At 44.7% G+C, this 27,639-nt stretch overlaps 1 protein-coding gene across 2 annotated transcripts; it reads left to right on the forward strand.

Moving 5' to 3' along the window:
* The first annotated feature begins 11,405 nt into the window (after window positions 1-11,405).
* On the forward strand, window positions 11,406-27,379 carry LOC123733121 (GPI-anchor transamidase). 2 transcript variants are annotated; one of them, XM_045712483.1, is made up of 5 exons: window positions 11,406-11,827; window positions 17,748-17,858; window positions 21,339-21,514; window positions 23,257-23,329; window positions 26,038-27,379. In XM_045712483.1, the coding sequence occupies exons 1-5, from the start codon at window positions 11,756-11,758 to the stop codon at window positions 26,161-26,163; spliced, it is 558 nt and encodes a 185-aa protein (XP_045568439.1). In that variant the 5' UTR covers window positions 11,406-11,755; the 3' UTR covers window positions 26,164-27,379. The 2 variants fall into 2 exon arrangements, with proteins under 2 accessions (XP_045568439.1, XP_045568440.1); XM_045712484.1 differs by having other exon boundaries at window positions 11,531-11,827; window positions 26,060-27,379.
* The last annotated feature ends 260 nt before the right edge of the window (window positions 27,380-27,639 follow it).

Below are 27,639 nucleotides of genomic sequence, written 5' to 3' on the forward strand. Positions count from 1 at the left end.
GGACTGCTACTTCAATAACAAATGTTGGTTTGGTCCAAAATAATCCATCGTTATATCCGAATAGCGGCGTTTTGTTCGTGCGTTCCAGACACTATCCGAAATAGTAAAGAAGTGTCGCGCGCATGGCGCAATTCGTGACAATAAAATTCTAAATATTCCATTACCGTACTTCGAAGCATGTCAACCGCTGTTTAAAATCAATTTTTACGACATTTTTCTCGTAGAAAAGCGATAATATTCCGACAGGGAATCTCCTTTTCGGCAAACAGAGGAAAAAATCCCAAAGGCGGGGGCGGTCGGGTCACGCGCATAAGCCAGTGTCTCTTGATCGGCCACTTGAGAAAGGCGATAATGTGTTTCAGCCTGGGGCTGGAATGACGACATTCTGTTATTTCCCGGGCTCTGAGCGCCTATGGACGACGTGGGAAGTGTCACGTTAGAGCAGAGATCCTTAGTAAATGATAGAGATGGAAAAGAAGTTCAAGAAATGGTCAGACAGGCCACTTCCTGTAAAGGAATCTCTCAGGTTTTGACCTGCCATTTGAGTTCTGTTATACTCACAGACACCATTCAAACAGTTTTAGAAAATTTTGGGTGTTTTCTATCCATATGCATTAAGTATATTTGCATATTCTAGTTATTGGTTAGGAGTAGATTAAATCGGGTATGTTTTTTATCCAGCCGTGTCAATACTGCCCCCTAGCCCTAACAGGTTAAAACCCTTGTAAAAGAAATTATCCTGGTAACCCATTTCGGGTCACCATGTGCACTGATGCGCATTTGCAATATGTTTCAATTGATCTCAACATCACGAATTTGGCATGCTCAAAAACACTGCAGAAATGCAAAATCGACTGTCCCGATGAACTGGGGATGGCCGTGCATTGACTGTGGTTCCTCTCCATGGCTTGATGGTGACATGAGAGAAGTGGGACTGTCGTTTTTTAGCTAATTATTATTATTCTTTTTTTATTTATTTTTTAATTTCCAAAATGACTAGGGGCGCCCCGTACTGGATGGGCACTGATGGAAGGTGCTCCCTACCCAACCGTGGACCCCTTGCACCTCCCTAAAGGCATTTAAAACCCTTCTAAAAAATTAATCCTGGTAACCCATTTCGGGTCACCATGTGCACGGATGCACATTTGCAATATGTTTCAATGGGCCTTAACATCACGAATTTGGCATGCTCAAAAACACTGCAGAAATGCATAATTGACTGTCCCAATGAACTGGGGATGGCCATGCAGTGACTGTGGTTCCTCTCTATCGCTCATTGTGTTGATTTCATCATGTCAACTTTGGTGATATTTATTGCTGTTGAATCATATTGCAAATGCACATTACGTTTGCAATATAGTGCGTTACGTTTGCAATATGATTCATCATGTCAACTTTGGTTATATTTATTGCTGTTGAATCATATTGCAAACGCGCGTTACGTTTGCAATATTGCGCATTACGTTTGCAATATGATTCATCATGTCAACTTTGGTGATATTTTTTGCTGTTGAATCATATTGCAAATGCACGTTACGTTTGCAATATTGCGTGTTACGTTTGCAATATGATTCAATGGGCATTTAGCATTACGAATTTAGGCATGCTCAAAAATACTGCAGAAATGCATAATTGACTGGCCCGATGAACTCGGGATGGCCGGGCAGTGACTGTGGTTCCTCTCCATTGCTCGTCACCCAGCAGTCAGCGTCCATCAGTCAATTAGATGTCATTCTGACACCAAACTGATACCATCTGACACCAAATCCACTTTTCCCAACTCGTATAGAAGCCAACTATCACATATGTCAGAGAAGGCCCATAATTCACAGTGCTTTCAATTTTAACCATAAAAAAACATAAAACACATAGTTACGTTATAGCTGCGGGTCCAGCTCTGACAATATGTGTAGGCCTATGTGAGGCGACCCCGAATCCCAAGTTTCGGCTCGATAGGTCATTCGGTGCCCGAGCAATGGCCTTAATTGGTGCTGAAAATCCACTTTTTCAGGGCGTTACTACGGGGTCCCTGAATGAGCTATCGGACAGAGACATTGGGGTCCGTCTCTATGGGCTGAGGCGGTTTCAATGCACCTAGTCTTGCGACTCTGGGACATTTATACATGTCGCCATGTCCGTCCTATTCAAAATGAATTGAACATATTGCAAATGCACGAGGCGGTTTTTCAGTCTGAGAACCTTCTAGACCCACATAAATCACCGTGCACTATCGACTTGAGCTCTAGAACAGGTTTCTAAAATTTCGGAGCTCTAGGTCTGACGGTTCTTGAATCGTTTGAATGAAAATAACTATTGAAGGCGGTATAAGCCTCTAAGCCCCACACTATGTCCCTATGGCCAAATTGTGTGTGTGTGTGTGTGTGTTTTAGTTTTTTTTGCAAAAAGAATAGACACGCGTTGTCTTTGGGGTAGGCATATACAGAATCCTGAATATGAAGTCTCTACCTTAAGAATTGACTGAATGACACATGGTTGAGGTGCGTGATTTTCACTATCTGCAGGTTGCTTATATGACAATAGCTCTAGGGTGATTTTAACAACTTCCGGTTGCTCCAGGAACCTTAGAATCGACACAGGTAGACCTCACAGTAGCCCGATGGATTGTTATAGAAGACTGGTTCATAAGGCATTCATAACCCACATAGACTTCAGGTTGAATTTAGGAGAATTGTCAATGTATTCCTATGGGGAGAGAAGTCATTGCACACTTTTTGATCTAAACACCTTCTTTTTACTGTGAAGGGTTAATGCCACAGGGTCAAGGTTAGGCTTGCACAGATCGGGAGGACCTCAGGAACGCTCCTGAGGTTGAATTGTGCTTCTAACCCTAACGGTTCTCTCACTGTCACCCAAAATTACTTGACATATTGGTGCAGGCATCATTTTGGGCCTAGTTTTCTCACGGTCACTGCGCTCAGACCGAGCGAGCTACGGTCAAGCGGGGCGTCTCATTGAACTCGGCACAGCCTATAGATAATGGTAATGCCATTGCAGGCTCTTTGTGTCTTTAAGCATCGCACTGTGTCACTCCGTCCTTGCTGTGTGTGTGTGTGTGTGTGTGTGAGAGAGCTTTTCTTTGACATCTGATGGGATATATGACTGAATTACAGTTCATGAGGGTTGCTTAGTCACACATATGAAGTTGTGGAAAGATCTGACCTTTTTAACCCTTCAAAACAGCCCCTATGACACCATTTTAACCTCTTGGGGCTAGGTGGGACGCTAGCGTGCCACCCGTGGTGCACTCCATCAACAGCAGGTGCATTTCAAGAGCGGCAAATTTGAATCCAAATAAATGTCAAAATTCAAATTTTTCAAAAATACAACTATGTTACACCATTTGAAAGATAAACATCTCCTTAATCTAACCACGTTTTACGATTTCAAAAAGGTTTTACGGCGAAAGCATAAATTTAGAGTATGTTAGGACAGTACATTTACAAGAGTTGTGTGTAATGTTTTGTCAAGTCAAAGACAGGGTCACCAAAACCATAAAACCAGCTAAAATGATGCACTAACCTTTTACAATCTCCATCAGATGACACTCCTAGGACATTATGTTAGACAATGCATGCATTTTTAGTTCTATCAAGTTCATATTTATATACAAAAACAGCGTTTTACTATGGCATTGATGTTGAGTAAATCGTTTCCCTCCAATAACCGGCAGTCAAGTCAGCGTCAGAAATTAAATAATTAAAATTAGAAAACATTGGTAAAATATTATATTGTCATTTAAAGAATTATAGATTTACATCTCTTGAACGCAATCAACTTGCCAGATTTAAAAATAACCTTACTGGGAAATCACACTTTGCAATAATCTGAGCACTGCGCCCAGAAAAATACGCGTTGCGATACAGACTAGACGTCATGTTGGGGAGATCTAAAATCGAAAATACTATGTAAATAATCCATTACCTTTGATTCTCTTCATCAGATGTCACTTCCAGGTATCACAGGTCCATAACGAATGTAGTTTTGTTCAAAAAAGCTCATCATTTATGTCCAAAAATCTCCGTCTCGTTAGCACATGATGTAAGCCAGCCGGACTTCTCGTCATGAACGAGGGGAAAAAATATATTTCCGTTCGTTCAAACATGTCAAACGTTGTATAGCATAAATCATTAGGGCCTTTTTAACCAGAACATGAATAATATTCAAGGTGGACGAATGCATACTCTTTTATAACGTATTGGAACGAGGGTACCCAACATGAACTAGCGCGCCAGGTGTCTAATGGGACATCACCGTTCCATGGCTCTTGTTCGGTCAGATCTCCCTCCAGAAGACTCAAAACACTTTGTAAAGGCTGGTGACATCTAGTGGAAGCAATAGGAAGTGCCAAAATATTCCTAAACCCCTGTGTTTTTCAATGGGATAGGTTTAAAGTCAATACAACACATCAGGTATCCACTTCCTGTCAGAAAATGTCTCAGGGTTTTGCCTGCCAAATGAGTTCTGTTATACTCACAGACACCATTCAAACAGTTTTGGAAACTTTAGAGTGTTTTCTATCCATATATAATAAGTATATGCATATTCTAGTTACTGGGTAGGATTAGTAACCAGATTAAATCGGGTACATTTTTTTTATCCAGACGTGCAAATGCTGCCCCCTAGACCCAACAGGTTAAGGCACTTCTGGTTGACACAGGAATCTGAACGTTAGGCTCTTATAGAATATTGAGTTTTAGGTCTTTATGTTAAGAACTGACTTATTTACAGAGGGTTGAACAAGTGTGTGTTGTTTCAGAAAATCACAGAAAATCACAGAAATCTCGCAGAGCTCCGAAACCCGCCTTAACGGACTCATCTGAACACGCTGCAGCTGGATATGTAACTTTTTGGAGAAAAAAAACCTCCTATTGTTGAATATCACCAATGTGTCATTGTACAATTTCTCTGAAATGAACATTGGTAAATGCATGGTTCCTTTTCTCCTGACACCGTAGGCTCATGTAGTTTGATGTGAAGCGGTCAAATTAGCACTCTATTTTCCTGTTTGACTTTCAATCCCAGAAAAATAGCCTTAACTCGAAAAGCGTCGAGGCCTCGACTCCATCCTGTTCGGGGCCAACTGCCCATTATGCCAAACCCACGCAGACCGAGTTTCGTCTTCGAATTCTTTTCCGTTTAGGAGAAAAAGCCGTGTCGTGATTGGTGATATATGTTACGTTTGCAATATGATTCCATTCGCCCTCCCGTGGAATAATCCGGAACTGCAAAGAAATGACCAAAATTGAAAATTTTATTAAACGGAAACGGAAGGTCCGAGAGACTCCGTTCGATGACTTCCTGGAAGATCCGGCCCCTGTGAGCGGCCCGACGCCGTCCGCGGATTTATCGGACGTAGTCGGACGTCTAGTAAGGGAGCGTACATTTGCAATATGGACTTTCTCACTAACCATACGGCTAGCGCACGAGAGTTCCCTTCATGTATGTAAGGGAGAGAAGAGAGGAGGAGGGGGGAGGAGAGGAGGAGGACAGAGAAGGTAAGGGAGAGAAGGGGGGAGGAGAGGTAACAGATGTGGACGAAGAGAGGAGAGGAGGGGAGAGGAGAGGAGGAGGAGGAGGAGGACAGAGAGGGTAACATCGGAGGAGGAGGACCGAGAGGGCAACATCGGAGGAGGAGGACCGAGAGGGTAACATCGGAGGAGGAGGACCGAGAGGGTAACATCGGAGGAGGAGGACAGAGAGGGTAACATCGGAGGAGGAGGACAGAGAGGGTAACATCGGAGGAGGAGGACAGAGGGTAACATCGTAGGCGGAGGACAGAGAGGGTAACATCGGAGGAGGAGGACATAGAGGGTAACATCGGAGGAAGAGGACAGAGAGGGTAACATCGGACGAGGAGGAGGACAGAGAGGGTAACATCGGACAGAGAGGGTAACATCGGACAGAGAGGGTAACATCGGACAGAGAGGGTAACATCGGACAGAGAGGGTAACATCGGACAGAGAGGGTAACATCGGACAGAGAGGGTAACATCGGAGGAAGAACTGTACTGAACTGTTTCGGTTGGGAAGCATGTGGCCGCCTTCATAGTCAGTCAAGAGAAAGAGGAGGAAGTGTTTGATAAAACCGTGGTGACGCCAGCAACTACAGTCTGGCTAATGCCCTGATTACACTCAATACAGTCTGACTAATGCCCTGAATACACTCAATACAGTCTGACTAATGCCCTGATTACACTCAATACAGTCTGGCTAATGCCCTGATTACACTCAATACAGTCTGGCTAATGCCCTGTATACACTCAATACAGTCTGACTAATGCCCTGAATACACTCAATACAGTCTGACTAATGCCCTGATTACACTCAATACAGTCTGACTAATGCCCTGATTACACTCAATACAGTCTGACTAATGCCCCGATTACACTCAATACAGTCTGACTAATGCCCCGATTACACTCAATACAGTCTGACTAATGCCCCGATTACACTCAATACAGTCTGACTAATGCCCCGATTACACTCAATACAGTACTAATGCCCCGATTACACTCAATACAGTCTGACTAATGCCCTGATTACACTCAATACAGTCCTAATGCCCCGATTACACTCAATACAGGACTAATGCCCTGATTACACTCAATACAGTCTGACTAATGCCCTGAATACACTCAATACAGTCTGACTAATGCCCCGATTACACTCAATACAGTGCTAATGCCCCGATTACACTCAATACAGTCTGACTAATGCCCCGATTACACTCAATACAGTCTGACTAATGCCCCGATTACACTCAATACAGTCTAATGCCCTGATTACACTCAATACAGTCTGATGCCCCGATTACACTCAATACAGGCTAATGCCCTGATTACACTCAATACAGTCTGACTAATGCCCTGATTACACTCAATACAGTCTGACTAATGCCCTGATTACACTCAATACAGTCTGACTAATGCCCTGATTACACTCAATACAGTCTGACTAATGCCCCGATTACACTCAATACAGTCTGACTAATGCCCTGATTACACTCAATACAGTCTGACTAATGCCCTGATTACACTCAATACAGTCTGACTAATGCCCCGATTACACTCAATACAGTCTAATGCCCTGATTACACTCAATACAGGCTAATGCCTCGATTACACTCAATACAGTCTGACTAATGCCCCGATTACACTCAATACAGTCTGACTAATGCCCCGATTACACTCAATACAGACTAATGCCCTGATTACACTCAATACAGTCTAATGCCCCGATTACACTCAATACAGTCTGTCTAATGCCCCGATTACACTCAATACAGTCTGACTAATGCCCCGATTACACTCAATACAGTCTGACTAATGCCCCGATTACACTCAATACAGTCTGACTAATGCCCCGATTACACTCAATACAGTCTGACTAATGCCCCGATTACACTCAATACAGGCTGCTAATGCCCCGATTACACTCAATACAGGCTGATGCCCCGATTACACTCAATACAGGCTAATGCCCCGATTACACTCAATACAGTCTGATGCCCTGATTACACTCAATACAGTCTGACTAATGCCCTGATTACACTCAATACAGTCTGACTAATGCCCCGATTACACTCAATACAGTCTAATGCCCTGATTACACTCAATACAGCCTAATGCCCCGATTACACTCAATACAGTCTAATGCCCCGATTACACTCAATACAGTCTAATGCCCCGATTACACTCAATACAGTCTAATGCCCCGATTACACTCAATACAGTCTGACTAATGCCCCGATTACACTCAATACAGTCTGACTAATGCCCCGATTACACTCAATACAGTCTAATGCCCCGATTACACTCAATACAGTCTAATGCCCCGATTACACTCAATACAGGCTGACTAATGCCCCGATTACACTCAATACAGGCTGACTAATGCCCCGATTACACTCAATACAGTCTGGATCCGTCTAATTAGCGTCACCGTGATTTGTCCCCTTCTGGCCCGCGGTGCTTTCATTAGGAGGTTTAACACACACGAAGACGCACACACACACTCCAGGGATAAAGGACGTGGGGACATAAGTAGCTCTCAATGGAGTAATGCTGCATTACAATTCCCCATTGAAAAGAGGGATGGGGGAGAGCTAGGAGGGGAGGGGGTTGGAGAGCTAGGAGGGGAGGCGGGTGAGCAAGGAGGGAGGGTTGGAGAGCAAGGTGGAGGAAAGGGATGAACTGGAGGGAAGGAGATTTTGTAAGCTCCTCCTGGTCTCCAAGGCAACTATCAGGATTGTGCGCAACAGCTGAAAGAAATGAATGAGTACATTTACATGCACACTAATCATTCGATAATAAAGTGATTATGGCAGGAGGCAGAGTATGGCAATAGTCATGTCAAAACCTTACAGTCGATTTTAAGATGAGCAGAGTCAGGTCAAAATTGAAGTAAGCATATGCTGATTAAAACACGTCGTTTTAAATTAGGAAATTTAAACACCTTGCTGTGCATTCCAGCGGTGTGTTTGACCTGCGGATAGCAGCCTAAACATCGCTCTTATGCCTGACTGAAGTGAGTTCGGAAAAAAACTGAAAATATTCACCATGGAAATAGTTTTCGCATAGAAACTTTGTCTGAACTCAGAATCAAATAGGCTTCTCAAAAATAACAGGGTCAATGTGGTAGGATGTTGATTAGTGATTTCCTGCATTTAAGTTCCATCGTGTAGCCTGATTTCAGACGTGTCCATGTTAACGGGATGATTGGAAATCCTCCTTCTTGTAAAGCATGTGAACGTTTTAAACTATTATATTAATCTGTCTGTCCATGTAACCCGTACTCACTGTGCGTCAGAGCCATGTATGAGCCATGAATTAGCTAATATGTGTTTGTGTTTACACTCTAACCCTACATAGAGTGCATTCAGAAAGTATTCAGACCCCTTGACTTTTTCCACATTTTGTTACGTTACAGCCTTATTCTAAAATGGATGAAACATTTATCAATCTACACACAATACCCCATGATGACATCACAATACCCCATAATGACAAAGAGAAAAAAGGTTTTTAGACATGTTTGCAAATATATTAAGAACAAATACCTTATTTACATAAGTATTCAGACCCTTTGCTATGAGACTATAAATTGAACTCAGGTGCATCCTGTTTCCATTGATCATCCTTGAGATGTTTATACAACTTGGAGTCCACCTGTGGTAAATTAAATTGATTGGACATGATTTGGAAAGGCTCACACCTGTCTATATGAAGGTCCCACAGTTGACAGTGCATGTCAGAGCATGACAACCCGCTTGGAGTTTGCCAAAAGGCACCTAAAGGACTCTCAGACCATGAGAAACAAGATTCTCTGGTCTGCTGAAACCAAGATTGAACTCTTTGGCCTGAATGCCAAGCGTCGAGTCTGGAGGAAACCTGGCACCATCCCTACGGTGAAGCATGGTGGTGGCAGCATCATGCTGTGGGGATGTTTTTCAGTGGCAGGGACTCGGAGACAAGTCAGGATCGAGGGAAAGATGAACAGAGCAAAGTACAGAGAGATCCTTGACGAAAACCTGCTCAGGACCTCAGACTGGGGTGAAGGTTCACCTTCCAACAGGACAAGGACCCTAATCACACAGCCAAGACAACGCAGGAGTGGCTTCAGGACAAATCTCTGAATGTCCTTGAGTGTCCCAGCCAGAGCCCAGACTTGAACCAGATCGAACATCTCTAGAGAGACCTGAAAATAGCTGTGCAGCGACGCTCCCCATTCAACCTGACAGAGCTTGAGAGGATCTGCAGAGAAGAATGGGAGAAACTCCCCAAATACAGGTGTGCCAAGCTTGTAGCGTCATACCCAAGAAGACTCATGGCTGTAATTGCTTAAGGTGCTTGAACCAAATACTGAATAAAGGGTCTGAATACTTATATAAATGTGATATTTCAGTTTTTTTGTAAATTATGCATTTGTAAATATAAAAAAAAAAAACGTTTTGTTTTGTCATTATGGGGTATTGTGTAGATTTGATGAGGATACTTAAAAAAAATTGATCCATTTTAGAATAACACGGAACCCAAACCGGCTGCGCGCGTGCGCGTCTCATCGTGCATACATTTATTTTGTCCCCCTACACCAAACGCGATCACGGCACGCAGGTTAAAATATCAAAACAAACTCTGAACCAATTACATTAATTTGGGGACAGGTCGAAAAGCATTAAATATGTATGGCTAGTTAGCTTGCACTTGCTAGCTAATTTGTCCTATTTAGCCAGCTTGCTGTTGCTTGCTAATTTGTCCTGGGATATAAACATTGAGTTGTTATTTTACCTGAAATGCACAAGGTCCTCTACTCCGACAATTCATCCACACATAAAACGGTCAACCGAATCGTTTCTAGTCATCTCTCCTCCTTCCAGGCTTTTTCATCTTTGAACTTATATGGTGATTGGCATCTAAACTTTCATAGTATTACCACGACGACCGACAACACAGTTCGTCTTTCAATCACCCACGTGGGTATAACCAATGAGGAGATGGCACGTGGGTACATTACATTACATTACATTTAAGTCATTTAGCAGACGCTCTTATCCAGAGCGACTTACAAAATGGTGCATTCACCTTATGATATCTAGTGGAACAACCACTTTACAATAGTGCATCTAAATCTTTTAAGGGGGGGGTTAGAAGGATTACTTTATCCTATCCTAGGTATTCCTTAAAGAGGTGGGGTTTCAGGTGTCTCCGGAAGGTGGTGATTGACTCCGCTGTCCTGGCGTCGTGAGGGAGCTTGTTCCACCATTGGGGTGCCAGAGCAGCGAACAGTTTTGACTGGGCTGAGCGGGAACTGTGCTTCCTCAGAGGTAGGGGGGCCAGCAGGCCAGTGGTGGATGAACGCAGTGCCCTTGTTTGGGTGTAGGGCCTGATCAGAGCCTGAAGGTATGGAGGTGCCGTTCCCTTCACAGCTCCGTAGGCAATCACCATGGTCTTGTAGCGGATGCGAGCTTCAACTGGAAGCCAGTGGAGAGAGCGGAGGAGCGGGGTGACGTGAGAGAACTTGGGAAGGTTGAACACCAGACGGGCTGCGGCGTTCTGGATGAGTTGTAGGGGTTTAATGGCACAGGCAGGGAGCCCCACCAACAGCAAATTGCAGTAATCCAGACGGGAGATGACAAGTGCCTGGATTAGGACCTGCAATACAATACAAAATAGAACCTGGTTGTTTTCCCCACTAAAACAGTTTGTCTTTTTTAAACATGAAAAAGATATTTATATATTTCTGTGTATATTTCTGTGTAAGGCAGGGTCGTACTCTGCGAATGTTGTAGAGCATGAACCTACAGGATCGGGTCACCGCCTTGATGTTAGCGGAGAACGACAGGGTGTTGTCCAGGGTCACGCCATTGGGCACAAAATAATCTAAAACACAACCAAAACAAACAGCAAATGTATCCAACAATTTTTGTGGAGTCACAAACTTAATGTAATCATTGACTGCTAGGAATATGGGACCAAATGCTAAACTTTTTCGCCTCATAAGACATTTGATCTCAAATTCAAAATGCTGGAGTATAGAGACAATGTCTTTTTTTTTAGCTTCAATGTCAAAATATATACTTAGGGGAGTGTGTACATGTACAATGAGCTGCTGTTCATCATTGATACTTGTCTGAGAGCCTCCATGTATGAGAGATTCTACTATCTTAACGTGTGTCTGTCTGTGTGTACAGGTACAATGAGCTACTGTTCATCATTGATACTTGTCAGGGAGCCTCCATGTATGAGAGATTCTACTCTCCTAACCTCATGGCCCTGGCCTCCAGTCAAGTAGGAGAGGACTCCCTGTCGGTAAGTAACCAGAACACACACACACACACACACACACACACACACCTGGCCTCCAGTCAAGAAGGATAAGTAAGGTATTGTTGACATGGTAGTAGCTCTGTGTTGTCCTCTATGGTGGTGTTGACATGGTAGTAGCTCTGTGTTGTCCTCTATGGTGTTGACATGGTAGTAGCTCTGTGTTGTCCTCTATGGTGGTGTTGACGTGGTAGTAGCTCTGTGTTGTCCTCTATGGTGGTGTTGACGTGGTAGTAGCTCTGTGTTGTCCTCTATGGTGTTGACATGGTAGTAGCTCTGTGTTGTCCTCTATGGTGTTGACATGGTAGTAGCTCTGTGTTGTCCTCTATGGTGTTGACATGGTAGTAGCGCCGTGTTGTCCTCTGGTGGTGTTGACATGGTAGTAGCTCTGTGTTGTCCTCTATGGTGGTGGTGACATGGTAGTAGCTCTGTGTTGTCCTCTATGGTGGTGGTGACATGGTAGTAGCTCTGTGTTGTCCTCTATGGTGGTGTTGACATGGTAGTAGCTCTGTGTTGTCCTCTATGGTGGTGTTGACATGGTAGTAGCTCTGTGTTGTCCTCTATGGTGGTGTTGACATGGTAGTAGCTCTGTGTTGTCCTCTATGGTGGTGTTGACATGGTAGTAGCTCTGTGTTGTCCTCTGGTGGTGTTGATATGGTAGTAGCTCTGTGTTGTCCTCTATAATGGTGTTGACATGGTAGTAGCTCTGTGTTGTCCTCTATAATGGTGTTGACATGGTAGTAGCTCTGTGTTGTCCTCTATAATGGTGTTGACATGGTAGTAGCTCTGTGTTGTCCTCTATGGTGGTGTTGACATGGTAGTAGCTCTGTGTTGTCCTCTGTGGTGGTGTTGACATGGTAGTAGCTCTGTGTTGTCCTCTGTGGTGGTGTTGACATGGTAGTAGCTCTGTGTTGTCCTCTACGGTGGTGTTGACATGGTAGTAGCTCTGTGTTGTCCTCTATGGTGGTGTTGACATGGTAGTAGCTCTGTGTTGTCCTCTATGGTGGTGTTGACATGGTAGTAGCTCTGTGTTGTCCTCTGTGGTGGTGTTGACATGGTAGTAGCTCTGTGTTGTCCTCTGTGGTGGTGTTGACATGGTAGTAGCTCTGTGTTGTCCTCTGTGGTGGTGTTGACATGGTAGTAGCTCTGTGTTGTCCTCTGTGGTGGTGTTGACATGGTAGTAGCTCTGTGTTGTCCTCTGTGGTGGTGTTGACATGGTAGTATCTCTGTGTTGTCCTCTGTGGTGGTGTTGACATGGTAGTAGCTCTGTTGTCCTCTGTGGTGGTGTTGACATGGTAGTAGCTCTGTGTTGTCCTCTATGGTGTTGACATGGTAGTAGCTCTGTGTTGTCCTCTATGGTGGTGTTGACATGGTAGTAGCTCTGTGTTGTCCTCTATGGTGGTGACGTGGTAGTAGCTCTGTGTTGTCCTCTATGGTGGTGTTGACGTGGTAGTAGCTCTGTGTTGTCCTCTATGGTGGTATTGACGTGGTAGTAGCTCTGTGTTGTCCTCTGTGGTGGCGTTGACATGGTAGTAGCTCTGTGTTGTCCTCTGTGGTGGTGTTGACATGGTAGTAGCTCTGTGTTGTCCTCTGTGGTGGTGTTGACATGGTAGTAGCTCTGTGTTGTCCTCTGTGGTGGTGTTGACATGGTAGTAGCTCTGTGTTGTCCTCTGTGGTGGTGTTGACATGGTAGTAGCTCTGTGTTGTCCTCTGTGGTGGTGTTGACATGGTAGTAGCTCTGTGTTGTCCTCTATGGTGGTGTTGACATGGTAGTAGCTCTGTGTTGTCCTCTATGGTGGTGTTGACATGGTAGTAGCTCTGTGTTGTCCTCTATGGTGGTGTTGACATGGTAGTAGCTCTGTGTTGTCCTCTGTGGTGGTGTTGACATGGTAGTAGCTCTGTGTTGTCCTCTGTGGTGGTGTTGACATGGTAGTAGCTCTGTGTTGTCCTCTGTGGTGGTGTTGACATGGTAGTATCTCTGTGTTGTCCTCTGTGGTGGTGTTGACATGGTAGTAGCTCTGTGTTGTCCTCTGTGGTGGTGTTGACATGGTAGTAGCTCTGTGTTGTCCTCTATGGTGTTGACATGGTAGTAGCTCTGTGTTGTCCTCTATGGTGGTGTTGACATGGTAGTAGCTCTGTGTTGTCCTCTATGGTATTGACATGGTAGTAGCTCTGTGTTGTCCTCTATGGTGTTGACATGGTAGTAGCTCTGTGTTGTCCTCTATAGTGGTGACATGGTAGTAGCTCTGTGTTGTCCTCTATGGTGTATACATGGTAGTAGCTCTGTGTTGTCCTCTATGGTGGTGTTGACATGGTAGTAGCTCTGTGTTGTCCTCTATGGTGGTGACGTGGTAGTAGCTCTGTGTTGTCCTCTATGGTGGTGTTGACGTGGTAGTAGCTCTGTGTTGTCCTCTATGGTGGTATTGACGTGGTAGTAGCTCTCTGTTGTCCTCTATGGTGGTATTGACGTGGTAGTAGCTCTGTGTTGTTCTCTATGGTGGTGTTGACGTGGTAGTAGCTCTGTGTTGTCCTCTGGTGGTGGTGACGTGGTAGTAGCTCTGTGTTGTCCTCTATGGTGTTGACATGGTAGTAGCTCTGTGTTGTCCTCTATGGTGGTGACATGGTAGTAGCTCTGTGTTGTCCTCTATAGTGGTGTTGACATGGTAGTAGCTCTGTGTTGTCCTCTATGGTGGTGTTGACATGGTAGTAGCTCTGTGTTGTCCTCTATGGTGGTGTTGACATGGTAGTAGCTCTGTGTTGTCCTCTATGGTGGTGTTGACGTGGTAGTAGCTCTGTGTTGTCCTCTATGGTGTTGATATGGTAGTAGCTCTGTGTTGTCCTCTATAATGGTGTTGACATGGTAGTAGCTCTGTGTTGTCCTCTATAATGGTGTTGACATGGTAGTAGCTCTGTGTTGTCCTCTATAATGGTGTTGACATGGTAGTAGCTCTGTGTTGTCCTCTATGGTGGTGTTGACATGGTAGTAGCTCTGTGTTGTCCTCTGTGGTGGTGTTGACATGGTAGTAGCTCTGTGTTGTCCTCTGTGGTGGTGTTGACATGGTAGTAGCTCTGTGTTGTCCTCTATGGTGGTGTTGACATGGTAGTAGCTCTGTGTTGTCCTCTATGGTGGTGTTGACATGGTAGTAGCTCTGTGTTGTCCTCTATGGTGGTGTTGACATGGTAGTAGCTCTGTGTTGTCCTCTGTGGTGGTGTTGACATGGTAGTAGCTCTGTGTTGTCCTCTGTGGTGGTGTTGACATGGTAGTAGCTCTGTGTTGTCCTCTGTGGTGGTGTTGACATGGTAGTAGCTCTGTGTTGTCCTCTGTGGTGGTGTTGACATGGTAGTATCTCTGTGTTGTCCTCTGTGGTGGTGTTGACATGGTAGTAGCTCTGTTGTCCTCTGTGGTGGTGTTGACATGGTAGTAGCTCTGTGTTGTCCTCTATGGTGTTGACATGGTAGTAGCTCTGTGTTGTCCTCTATGGTGGTGTTGACATGGTAGTAGCTCTGTGTTGTCCTCTATGGTGGTGACGTGGTAGTAGCTCTGTGTTGTCCTCTATGGTGGTGTTGACGTGGTAGTAGCTCTGTGTTGTCCTCTATGGTGGTATTGACGTGGTAGTAGCTCTGTGTTGTCCTCTGTGGTGGCGTTGACATGGTAGTAGCTCTGTGTTGTCCTCTGTGGTGGTGTTGACATGGTAGTAGCTCTGTGTTGTCCTCTGTGGTGGTGTTGACATGGTAGTAGCTCTGTGTTGTCCTCTGTGGTGGTGTTGACATGGTAGTAGCTCTGTGTTGTCCTCTGTGGTGGTGTTGACATGGTAGTAGCTCTGTGTTGTCCTCTGTGGTGGTGTTGACATGGTAGTAGCTCTGTGTTGTCCTCTATGGTGGTGTTGACATGGTAGTAGCTCTGTGTTGTCCTCTATGGTGGTGTTGACATGGTAGTAGCTCTGTGTTGTCCTCTATGGTGGTGTTGACATGGTAGTAGCTCTGTGTTGTCCTCTGTGGTGGTGTTGACATGGTAGTAGCTCTGTGTTGTCCTCTGTGGTGGTGTTGACATGGTAGTAGCTCTGTGTTGTCCTCTGTGGTGGTGTTGACATGGTAGTATCTCTGTGTTGTCCTCTGTGGTGGTGTTGACATGGTAGTAGCTCTGTGTTGTCCTCTGTGGTGGTGTTGACATGGTAGTAGCTCTGTGTTGTCCTCTATGGTGTTGACATGGTAGTAGCTCTGTGTTGTCCTCTATGGTGGTGTTGACATGGTAGTAGCTCTGTGTTGTCCTCTATGGTATTGACATGGTAGTAGCTCTGTGTTGTCCTCTATGGTGTTGACATGGTAGTAGCTCCGTGTTGTCCTCTATGGTGTTGACATGGTAGTAGCTCTGTGTTGTCCTCTATAGTGGTGACATGGTAGTAGCTCTGTGTTGTCCTCTATGGTGTATACATGGTAGTAGCTCTGTGTTGTCCTCTATGGTGGTGTTGACATGGTAGTAGCTCTGTGTTGTCCTCTATGGTGGTGACGTGGTAGTAGCTCTGTGTTGTCCTCTATGGTGGTGTTGACGTGGTAGTAGCTCTGTGTTGTCCTCTATGGTGGTATTGACGTGTTAGTAGCTCTCTGTTGTCCTCTATGGTGGTATTGACGTGGTAGTAGCTCTGTGTTGTTCTCTATGGTGGTGTTGACGTGGTAGTAGCTCTGTGTTGTCCTCTATGGTGGTGGTGACGTGGTAGTAGCTCTGTGTTGTCCTCTATGGTGTTGACATGGTAGTAGCTCTGTGTTGTCCTCTATGGTGGTGACATGGTAGTAGCTCTGTGTTGTCCTCTATGGTGTTGACATGGTAGTAGCTCTGTGTTGTCCTCTATGGTGTTGACATGGTAGTAGCTCTGTGTTGTCCTCTATGGTGGTGACATGGTAGTAGCTCTGTGTTGTCCTCTATGGTGGTGTTGACGTGGTAGTAGCTCTGTGTTGTCCTCTATGGTGGTGTTGACGTGGTAGTAGCTCTGTGTTGTCCTCTATGGTGGTGTTGACGTGGTAGTAGCTCTGTGTTGTCCTCTATGGTGGTGGTGACGTGGTAGTAGCTCTGTGTTGTCCTCTATGGTGGTGGTGACGTGGTAGTAGCTCTGTGTTGTCCTCTATGGTGGTGGTGACGTGGTAGTAGCTCTGTGTTGTCCTCTATGGTGTTGACATGTTAGTAGCTCTGTGTTGTCCTCTATGGTGGTGACATGGTAGTAGCTCTGTGTTGTCCTCTATGGTGGTGACATGGTAGTAGCTCTGTGTTGTCCTCTATGGTGTTGACATGGTAGTAGCTCTGTTGTTCTCTATGGTGGTGTTGACATGGTAGTAGCTTTGTGTTGTCCTCTATGGTGTTGACATGGTAGTAGCTTCGTGTTGTACTCTGTAAAGTAAAGTGTTAACAATCCTTCGCTCCGACCCAGTCTCCATACAACCACTTTACCTATAACCACTGTGATTATCATTGAACGTCTTGAAGAACGATCTGGCCTTAATGGCCATGTACTCTGTTATAATCTCCACCCGGCACAGCCAGAAGAGGACTGGCCACCCCTCCTGGCCAGCCTGGTTCCTCTCTAGGTTTCTTCTTAGGTTCCTGCCATTCTAGGGAGTTTTTCCTAGCCACCGTGCTTCTACATCTGCATTGCTTGGTGTTTGGGGTTTTAGGCTGGGTTTCTGTACAGCACACCCCTCATAGCCTGGTTCCTCTCTAGGTTTCTTCGTAGGTTTTGGCCTTTCTAGGTCGTTTTTCCTAGCCACCGTGCTTCTACATCTGCATTGCTTGCTGTTTGGGGTTTTAGGCTGGGTTTCTGTATAATCTGCTGATGTTAAAAGGGCTTTCTCAATACATTTAGATTCGATAAGAGTTCCTACGTATTAAACAGTATTTATTGTTCTGTTATTCCAGCACCAGCCAGACCTGGCTATCGGGGTCCATCTGATGGACAGGTATACATTCTACCTGTTGGAGTTTCTAGAGGATATTCACCCTGCTAGCACCGCTAACATGAATGATCTGGTGAGTCTCTCGCACGCTCTCTACTTCTCCTTCGGCCTTTCTCTTCGTTGTGGGGTTAGTCCTAAAGGGGGTAAAGGTGGGGTTAGTCCTAAAGGGGGTAAAGGTGGGGTTAGTCCTAAAGGGGGTAAAGCTGGGGTTAGTCCTAAAGGGGTGAAGCTGGGGTTAGTCCTAAAGGGGGTGAAGCTGGGGTTAGTCCTAAAGGGGGTGAAGCTGGGGTTAGTCCTAAAGGGGGTGAAGCTGGGGTTAGTCCTAAAGGGGGTGAAGCTGGGGTTAGTCCTAAAGGGGGTGAAGCTGGGGTTAGTCCTAAAGGGGGTAACGGTGGGGTTAGTCCTAAAGGGGGTAACGGTGGGGTTAGTCTTAAAGGGGGTAAAGGTGGGGTTAGTCCTTTTTCGGCAAGACAGATCTTCCAAAGGTGGTGGAGTGGCAATCTTTACCAACGATCACCTTCAGTGCTCGGTTGTCTCCACCAAGTCTGTCCCCAAACAATTTGATTTTCTGGTTTTAAGCATTAAACTTTCAAATAGCTCTTCGTTGACTGTTGCTGGGTGCTATCGTCCTCCATCAGCACCGGCCTGTACCCTACCTGCCCTAAGCTCTCTCCTGGCCCCTTACACTAAGTCTGAATTTGTCCTGCTAGGTGACCTAAACTGGGACATGCTTAAACCACCTGACCAAGTCCTAAAGCAATGGGACTCCCGAAATCTTTCTCAGATTATCACCAATCCCACAAGGAATGACTCCAAACACCCAGAAAAGGGATATTCTCCTCGATGTTATCCTCATAAATAATCCTGATAGGTATCAGTCTGGTGTTTTCTGTAATGACCTTAGTGATAACTGTTTTACAGCTTGTGTTCTTAATGGCTGCTCAGTGAAACGACCTGTCCTGATTGGTCAGACGCTTGCTTAAAAAACTTTCAACTTAAAAACTTCCTTCATGAACTGGCCTCTGTAAAATGGTATAGAGTCAGCTTGATCCCCTCTGTCGAGGACACTTGGACCTTATTTTTTAATATTTTCAGTGGTATTGTTAACAAACACGCCCCCATAAAGAAAATGAGAATTAAAAACAGGTTCAGCCCCTGGTTCGACCGTGACCTTGCAGAGTTACTCCACCTCAAGAATTCCATTTGGCGAAAGGCTCGGCACACGCATACTCAGGCTGACTGGCTCTCGTTCAGGCAAATGAGATCAGTGTACTCAGGCTATCCGGAAGGCCAAGTTAGTTACTTTAAGGAGCAGTTCTCTCTCTGTGGGTCTAACCACAAGAAGTTCTGGAAAACAGTTAAAGAACTGGAGAATAAACCCTCCTCCTCACAGCTGCCCATGTCCCTTAATGTTGATGTGATTGTTACTGACAAGAAGCACATGGCTGAGCTCTTTAATCACCACTTCATTAAGTCTGGATTCCTATTTGACTCTCCAACATTTCCTCATCTCCCAGCCCTTCTAATGCGACAATCCCCAATGCTCCTCCCGCTTTTTCCCCTGCCCCGCTACAAAGTTTCTCCCTGCAGGCGGTCACTGATTCCGAGGTGCTAAAGGAGCTCCTTAAACTTGACCCCAAAAAACATCTGGGTTAGATGTTATAGACCCTTCTTTAAGGTTGCTGCCCCTATCATCGCCAAGCCGGACAGGAGGTACGGACGGGAGGGACGGACGGGGGGCCGGACCTCACAGCTTTGGGCTCTGTTCTGTTCTGTACTCTTCCTCCCTTCATCTTGAGACCTGACGGGGGAGAGAGACGGGGCGTCTTGAGACCTGACGGGGGAGAGAGATGGGGCGTCTTGAGACCTGACGGGGGAGAGAGACGGGGCGTGTCTCACATGGGGCCCTGGTCATTAGTAGTGCGTCGTATAGGGAATAGGGTTCCATTTGAGAGGCATCACCCTCCCTCCCCCTAGGGGTTCTACTGCCCCCCTCCCTCCCCCTAGGGGTTCTACTGCCCCCCTCCTATGGATCACCCTCCCTCCCCCTAGGGGTTCTACTGCCCCCCCTCCCCCTAGGGGTACTACCACCCTCCCTCCCCCTAGGGGTTCTACTGCCCCCTCCCTCCCCCTCGGGGTTCTACTGCCCCCTCCCTCCCCCTAGGGGTACTACCACCCTCCCTCCCCTCGGGGTTCTACTGCCCCCCTCCCTCCCCTAGGGGTTCTACTGCCCCCTCCGATGGATCACCTTCCCACTAATGCATATTATTTCCACCAATCTTTGTGGTTTGTGAAGCTGCCCTGTCTCTTTGTTCTAGATTTTGTTTGTGGTATTAACGATCAATACTATGTATTAGTCTCCCTGGGTCAGAAGGGCAGTATTAATGATCAATACTATGGATTAGTCTCCCTGGGCCAGAAGGGGGTATTAACGATCAATACTATGGATTAGTCTCCCTGGGCCAGAAGGGCAGTATTAACGATCAATACTATGGATTAGTCTCCCTGGGCCAGAAGGGGGGTATTAACGATCAATACTATGGATTAGTCTCCCTGGGCCAGAAGGGGGGTATTAACGATCAATACTATGGATTAGTCTCCCTCGGCCAGAAGGGGGGTATTAATGATCAATACTATGGATTAGTCTCCCTGGGCCAGAAGGGGGGTATTAACGATCAATACTATGGATTAGTCTCCCTGGGCCAGAAGGGCAGTATTAATGATCAATACTATGGATTAGTCTCCCTGGGCCAGAAGGGCAGTATTAACGATCAATACTATGGATTAGTCTCCCTGGGCCAGAAGGGGGGTATTAATAATCAATACTATGGATTAGTCTCCCTGGGCCAGAAGGGGGGTATTAACGATCAATACTATGGATTAGTCTCCCTGGGCCAGAAGGGCAGTATTAATGATCAATACTATGGATTAGTCTCCCTGGGCCAGAAGGGGGGTATTAATGATCAATACTATGGATTAGTCTCCCTGGGCCAGAAGGGGGGTATTAACGATCAATTCTATGGATTAGTCTCCCTGGGCCAGAAGGGGGGTATTAACGATCAATACTATGGAATAGTCTCCCTGGGCCAGAAGGGGTGTATTAATGATCAATACTATGGATTAGTCTCCCTGGGCCAGAAGGGGGGTATTAATGATCAATACTATGGATTAGTCTCCCTGGGCCAGAAGGGCAGTATTAATGATCAATACTATGGATTAGTCTCCCTGGGCCAGAAGGGGGGTATTAATGATCAATACTATGGAATAGTCTCCCTGGGCCAGAAGGGGGGTATTAATGATCAATACTATGGATTAGTCTCCCTGGGCCAGAAGGGGGGTATTAATGATCAATACTATGGATTAGTCTCCCAGGGCCAGAAGGGGGGTATTAATGATCAATACTATGGATTAGTCTCCATGGGCCAGAAGGGACGGACGGACGGACGGACCGTGTTTAGAGAACCCTGCTGTAAAACCTCCTTGAGTTGGGTTTAATAAAGATTTGTTTGTGTTCCAGTTTAAGGTGTGTCCTAATAGTCGATGTGTATTCCAGTTTAAGGTGTGTCCTAAGAGTCAGTGTGTGTCCACTCCGGGCCACCGTACAGACCTTTTCCTCCGGGACCCCGGTAACGTCCTCATCACCGACTTCTTTGGCAGTGTACGCAAAGTAGAGATCACCGTGGAAACCATCAACCTGACAGCTCCCATGGTGCATCTGGCTGTGGAAAGGTAAGATTTCCTGTTATTGTTGTTGGAGTAAAGTCACTTCACACATCCTATGTTAGCGGGAAGAATTGACTGTACTGTCCTCTACAACCAAAGGTTAAAAGAAAGCAAGATCATTTTTTTTAAATTAATTTGACTGATTTTAAAGGAGCCACAGTAATAAATAGAGCCACTTTTACAGTTTTTCAATTGAAATTATTATACAAAACTCTTGCAACCTATAGAATGTTATACTTTATGAACTGGGTCGTTCGAGCCCTGACAGCTGATTGGCTGACAGCGGTAGTATATCAGATCAGTATACCACGGGTATGACAAAACATTTATTTGTACATTTCTCATTATGTTGGTTACCAGTTTGTAATTAGCAATAAGGCACCTTTGGGGTTTGTGGTATATTATGGCCAATATACCACGGCTAAAGGCTGTATCCAGGCACTCTGCATTGCGTCGTGACTAAGAACAGCCCTTAGCTGTGGTATATTAAGCTAGGTTTTACTGCGCTGTTGGAGCTAGAAACACAAGCATTTAGCTGGGTATTACTGTTGGAGCTAGAAACACAAGCATTTAGCTGGGTATTACTGCACTGTTGGAGCTAGAAACACAAGCATTTAGCTAGGTATTACTGTTGGAGCTAGTAACACAAGCATTTAGCTAGGTATTACTGCACTGTTGGAGCTAGAAACACAAGCATTTAGCTAGGTATTACTGTTGGAGCTGGGAACACAAGCATTTAGCTGGGTATTACTGTTGGAGCTAGAAACACAAGCATTTAGCTGGGTATTACTGCACTGTTGGAGCTAGAAACACAAGCATTTAGCTAGGTATTACTGTTGGAGCTAGAAACACAAGCATTTAGCTGGGTATTACTGTTGGAGCAAGAAACACAAGCATTTAGCTAGGTATTACTGCACTGTTGGAGCTAGAAACACAAGCATTTAGCTAGGTATTACTGTTGGAGCTAGAAACACAAGCATTTAGCTGCATCTACGATAACGCCTGCATATGTATATGTGACCAATAAAGTTTGATTTGACTGGAGGTTTCTGCCCTTGCATCACTCTTAGGGGTTGTCTGAGAGCATATTGGAGAAGTTCAGGGTAATGCTCAGTCACAGTAAGAAGCCTGCACCTCATTGGGCGGCAGGTAGCCTAGTGGTTAGAGCGTTGGACTAGTAACCGAAAGGTTGCTAGATCGAATCCCCAAGCTGACAAGGTAAAAATCTGTCATTCTGCCCCTGAACAAGGCAGTTAACCCACTGTTCCCCAGTAGGCCGTCATTGAAAATAAGAATTTGTTCTGAACTGACTTGCCTACTTAAATAAGGGTAAAAATAATAAAATATATAATACACACAGGCTGGAGGCTTAATACACACACAGTGTTCAACAGGCTGGAGGCTTTATACACACAGTGTTCAACAGGCTGGAGGCTTTATACACACAGTGTTCAACATGCTGGAGGCTTTATATACACACAGTGTTCAACAGGCTGGAGGCTTTATATACACACAGTGTCCAACATAACAATAACACAGCTGACAGCCCATCATTAAATATAATGCTGTGCCAACCAACCACTTCCGTTTTTATAGTGTTGTGTACCAGACTAGTCTGTCTCTCTAATGGTGTGTGTGTAGTGTAATGTGGGGTGTGTGTGTGTGTAGTCTAATGTGGGGTGTGTGTGTGTGTGTGTGTGTGTGTGTGTGTGTGTGTGTGGTCTAATGTTTTGTGTTTGTCTTATCAGACCAGTAAGTGAGCTGAAGACAGAGAGCCAGTCATACGTGGACCAACTACCAGTGGCTGAGATTATACACCAGGTGAGACACTATAGTTCCTGTGTTAGCAGTTAGCATGATACTGCCCCCACTATATTATTCTATAGTTCCTGTGTTAGCAGTTAGCATGATACTGCCCCCACTATATTATTCTATAGTTCCTGTGTTAGCAGTTAGCATGATACTGCCCCACTATATTATTCTATAGTTCCTGTGTTAGCAGTTAGCATGATACTGCCCCACTATATTATTCTATATGTTCCTGTGTTAGCAGTTAGCATGATACTGCCCCCACTATATTATTCTATAGTTCCTGTGTTAGCAGTTAGCATGATACTGCCCCACTATATTATTCTATAGTTCCTGTGTTAGCAGTTAGCATGATACTGCGCCACTATATTATTCTATATGTTCCTGTGTTAGCAGTTAGCATGATACTGCCCCCACTATATTATTCTATATGTTCCTGTGTTAGCAGTTAGCATGATACTGCGCCACTATATTATTCTATAGTTCCCGTGTTAGCAGTTAGCATGAAACTGCCCCACTATATTATTCTATAGTTCCCCGTGTTAGCAGTTAGCATGATACTGCCCCCACTATATTATTCTATAGTTCCTGTGTTAGCAGTTAGCATGATACTGCGCCACTATATTATTCTATAGTTCCTGTGTTAGCAGTTAGCATGATACTGCCCCACTATATTATTCTATAGTTCCTGTGTTAGCAGTTAGCATGATACTGCCCCACTATATTATTCTATAGTTCCTGTGTTAGCAGTTAGCATGATACTGCCCCACTATATTATTCTGTAGTTCCTGTGTTAGCAGTTAGCATGATACTGCCCCACTATATTATTCTATAGTTCCTGTGTTAGCAGTTAGCATGATACTGCGCCACTATATTATTCTGTAGTTCCTGTGTTAGCAGTTAGCATGATACTGCCCCACTATATTATTCTATAGTTCCTGTGTTAGCAGTTAGCATGATACTGCGCCACTATATTATTCTATAGTTCCTGTGTTAGCAGTTAGCATGATACTGCCCCACTATATTATTCTATAGTTCCTGTGTTAGCAGTTAGCATGATACTGCCCCACTATATTATTCTATAGTTCCTGTGTTAGCATGATACTGCCCCACTATATTATTCTATAGGTCCTGTGATACTGCCCCGCTATATTAGGACCTCACCTCTATATGTTACTGGCTTGTCAGCCAGGATCTCACCTCTATATGTTACTGGCTTGTCAGCCAGGACCTCACCTCTATATGTTACTGGCTTGTCAGCCAGGATCTCACCTCTATATGTTACTGGCTTGTCAGCCAGGACCTCACCTCTATATGTTACTGGCTTGTCAGCCAGGACCTCACCTCTATATGTTACTGGCTTGTCAGCCAGGACCTCACCTTTATATGTTACTGGCTTGTCAGCCAGGACCTCACCTTTATATGTTACTGGCTTGTCAGCCAGGACCTCACCTCTATATGTTACTGGCTTGTCAGTCAGGACCTCACCTCTATATGTTACTGGCTTGTCAGCCCGGACCTCACCTCTATATGTTACTGGCTTGTCAGCCAGGACCTCACCTCTATATGTTACTGGTTTGTCAGCCAGGATCCCACCTCTATGTGTTACTGGCTTGTCAGTCAGGACCTCACCTCTATATGTTACTGGCTTGTCAGCCAGGATCTCACCTCTATATGTTACTGGCTTGTCAGCCATTCTCCAGGTTCCGTTAATGTAAGAATTGATGTTTAATGTTTGTGCCCAATTTGAAAGTGCACAGGGAAATGGTCTGGTTCGTTGTAGACAGAATGTATGTAATAAGGTAATTATGATATTTGTAGACCAGTTATGTGGTTACTTGTCATTGGATGTGCCAGAGATTGGCTTAGAGGATATAAGCGCCTGTTTGGGGGTTTCTGGGTAGATTGGGTTTGGTGATAGTGGCTGTTTGGGGGTTTCTGGGTAGATAGGTTTGGTGGTAGTGGCTGTTTGGGTGTTTCTTGGTAGATTGGGTTTGGTGATAGTGGCTGTTTGGGGGTTTCTGTGTAGGTTTGGTGATAGTGGCTGTTTGGGGGGGTTCTGGGTAGATTTGGGTTTGATGATAGTGGCTGTTTGGTGGGTTTCTGGGTAGATTGGGTTTGATGATAGTGGCTGTTTGGGGGGGTTCTGGGTAGATTGGGTGTGGTGATGGTGGCTGTTTGTGCCAGGTACACCCCCCAGCAGCCTGTAAGACCTATAGATGATACAGGATAAGCCTGTTTATTTAGTTTGTTTATTGTCTACCTGTTTGTCTTGGAAATATTCATTCACTGTTGAACACTGTTAAGAACAAATCCTAGTTCCTGTTGTGGTCATGCTGATGGCAGAGTCAGGATTTGGCGTAAGCAGCATGACTCCATGTCCCCATCCTGCCTGGTGTCAACGGTATAGGCTGGTGGCGGTGGTGTAACGGTGTGGCACACCTTAGGTCCCTTGATACCAACTGAACAAGGTTTCCATAATACAAAGAATTCAGGATATTCTGGAGGCAAAAGTGGGTTCGACCCGGTACCAGATACCCTATAAACACACTGTTTTATTATGCTTCTTTAACTTGTATGCCAAGTGGATTCCAATAGGGGTATGTTAACTACTTATTGATTATGGCCGTACAATTAAGAAGAATGTGTTTATTTATTTTTTACCTGTTTTCTATATTGTACGACATCACATTTTGATGTATTTCTGCATATGTACCAAGATGTCTGTCTCCCGTCCTGTAGAAACCGAAGCAGAGGGACTGGCATCCTCCAGATGGTTTCATCCTGGGTCTGTGGACTCTCATCCTCCTGGTCTTCTTCAAGACGTACGGCGTCAAGCACCTTAAGCACATCTTCTAACCTCTGACCCGTCTTCTGCTCCTTGTGCAGTTTGACTAGTTCACTTGGCTTCCTAGATTTGAAAGAGGACTGGTGTAGGACTCATGGTGAATACTCTAAAGCGCAGGCTTTCATCCATCCACTTATTTTAAATGCATGGGGGAGGAGTGCACAACTGCACACTTCAGGATAAAGGACAGACAATTGGGACGCGGTGTTGGCGAGGTCCCAATCTTTCTCTGGATTACTAGAAGACTACAAAGACATTATTAACAGGGAAAGAATGACGCAGTCTTGCGTGGAAGTTGTCTTTCTAGTCATTCTATTTCTATGGTTATTAACATTATCGAAAGGGGGCAATCTGTGATTGGTACATTCATTTTGTTATTGTTTGAAGAGCAGATTGCCCCCCTTTTTAACGTCATTGTTTATGTTTAAACTCTGAACTGTGTTGGAGAGAATGTGGTGACACAACACTGACCTGCTCAAAGGCACATATTGTTGTCCCTTTCTGGACATAAACAGTACTGTGTAACTACTGATTACTGCTGGGGTTTATTATCCTGGACGTAACCGGTACTATGTAACTACTGATTACTGCTGGGGTTTATTATCCTGGACGTAAACAGTACTATGTAACTACTGATTACTGCTGGGGTTTATTATCCTGGACGTAAACAGTACTATGTAACTACTGATTACTGCTGGGGTTTATTATCCTGGATGTAAACAGTACTATGTAACTACTGATTACTGCTGGGGTTTATTATCCTGGACGTAAACAGTACTCTGTAACTACTGATTACTGCTGGGGTTTATTATCCTGGACGTAAACAGTACTCTGTAACTACTGATTACTGCTGGGGTTTATTATCCTGGACGTAAACAGTACTCTGTAACTACTGATTACTGCTGGGGTTTATTATCCTGGACGTAAACAGTAATCTGTAACTACTGATTACTGCTGGGGTTTATTATCCTGGACGTAAACAGTAATCTGTAACTACTGATTACTGCTGGGGTTTATTATCCTGGATTTATTGTATTGAATCTAACTGGTGAATGGGTTTAGAGTTAAAACGCAACTAAAGATATAAGGATGGAAGCAACAATCCTATGTTTATGTTGTATTTTTTTTTATTATTGTTGCATGGTTTAGAATTAAAGAGGGAGAACGGAAAAGGAAATTGAGGCTTTAAAATAAAGGATTTAAAATACTGGAAAGCACTGGTCCTTCTCAGGAGAGTTTGAGATGGTTGTTTGTCTTATTTGATGTCTTTAAGGAAATGTGTGTGATTCTGTATATTCTTTATTTCTTTATTTTGTGTCTGGCGGCAGAGTTGTCTTTTTGACTATTCTTCCTCATATCTATAATTAAATTGATGGGACTGAAAGGCACCGTATTGAGTCTAGACTGATAAAAATGTAATTTACTTAAGAGCATGCTGCTCTGCATATTTCAGCACCAGGCTTTTGGCTTAAGT

Source organism: Salmo salar, unplaced genomic scaffold, assembly GCF_905237065.1.
Source record: "Salmo salar unplaced genomic scaffold, Ssal_v3.1, whole genome shotgun sequence".
In the NCBI taxonomy this organism is placed as follows: Eukaryota; Metazoa; Chordata; class Actinopteri; order Salmoniformes; family Salmonidae; genus Salmo; species Salmo salar.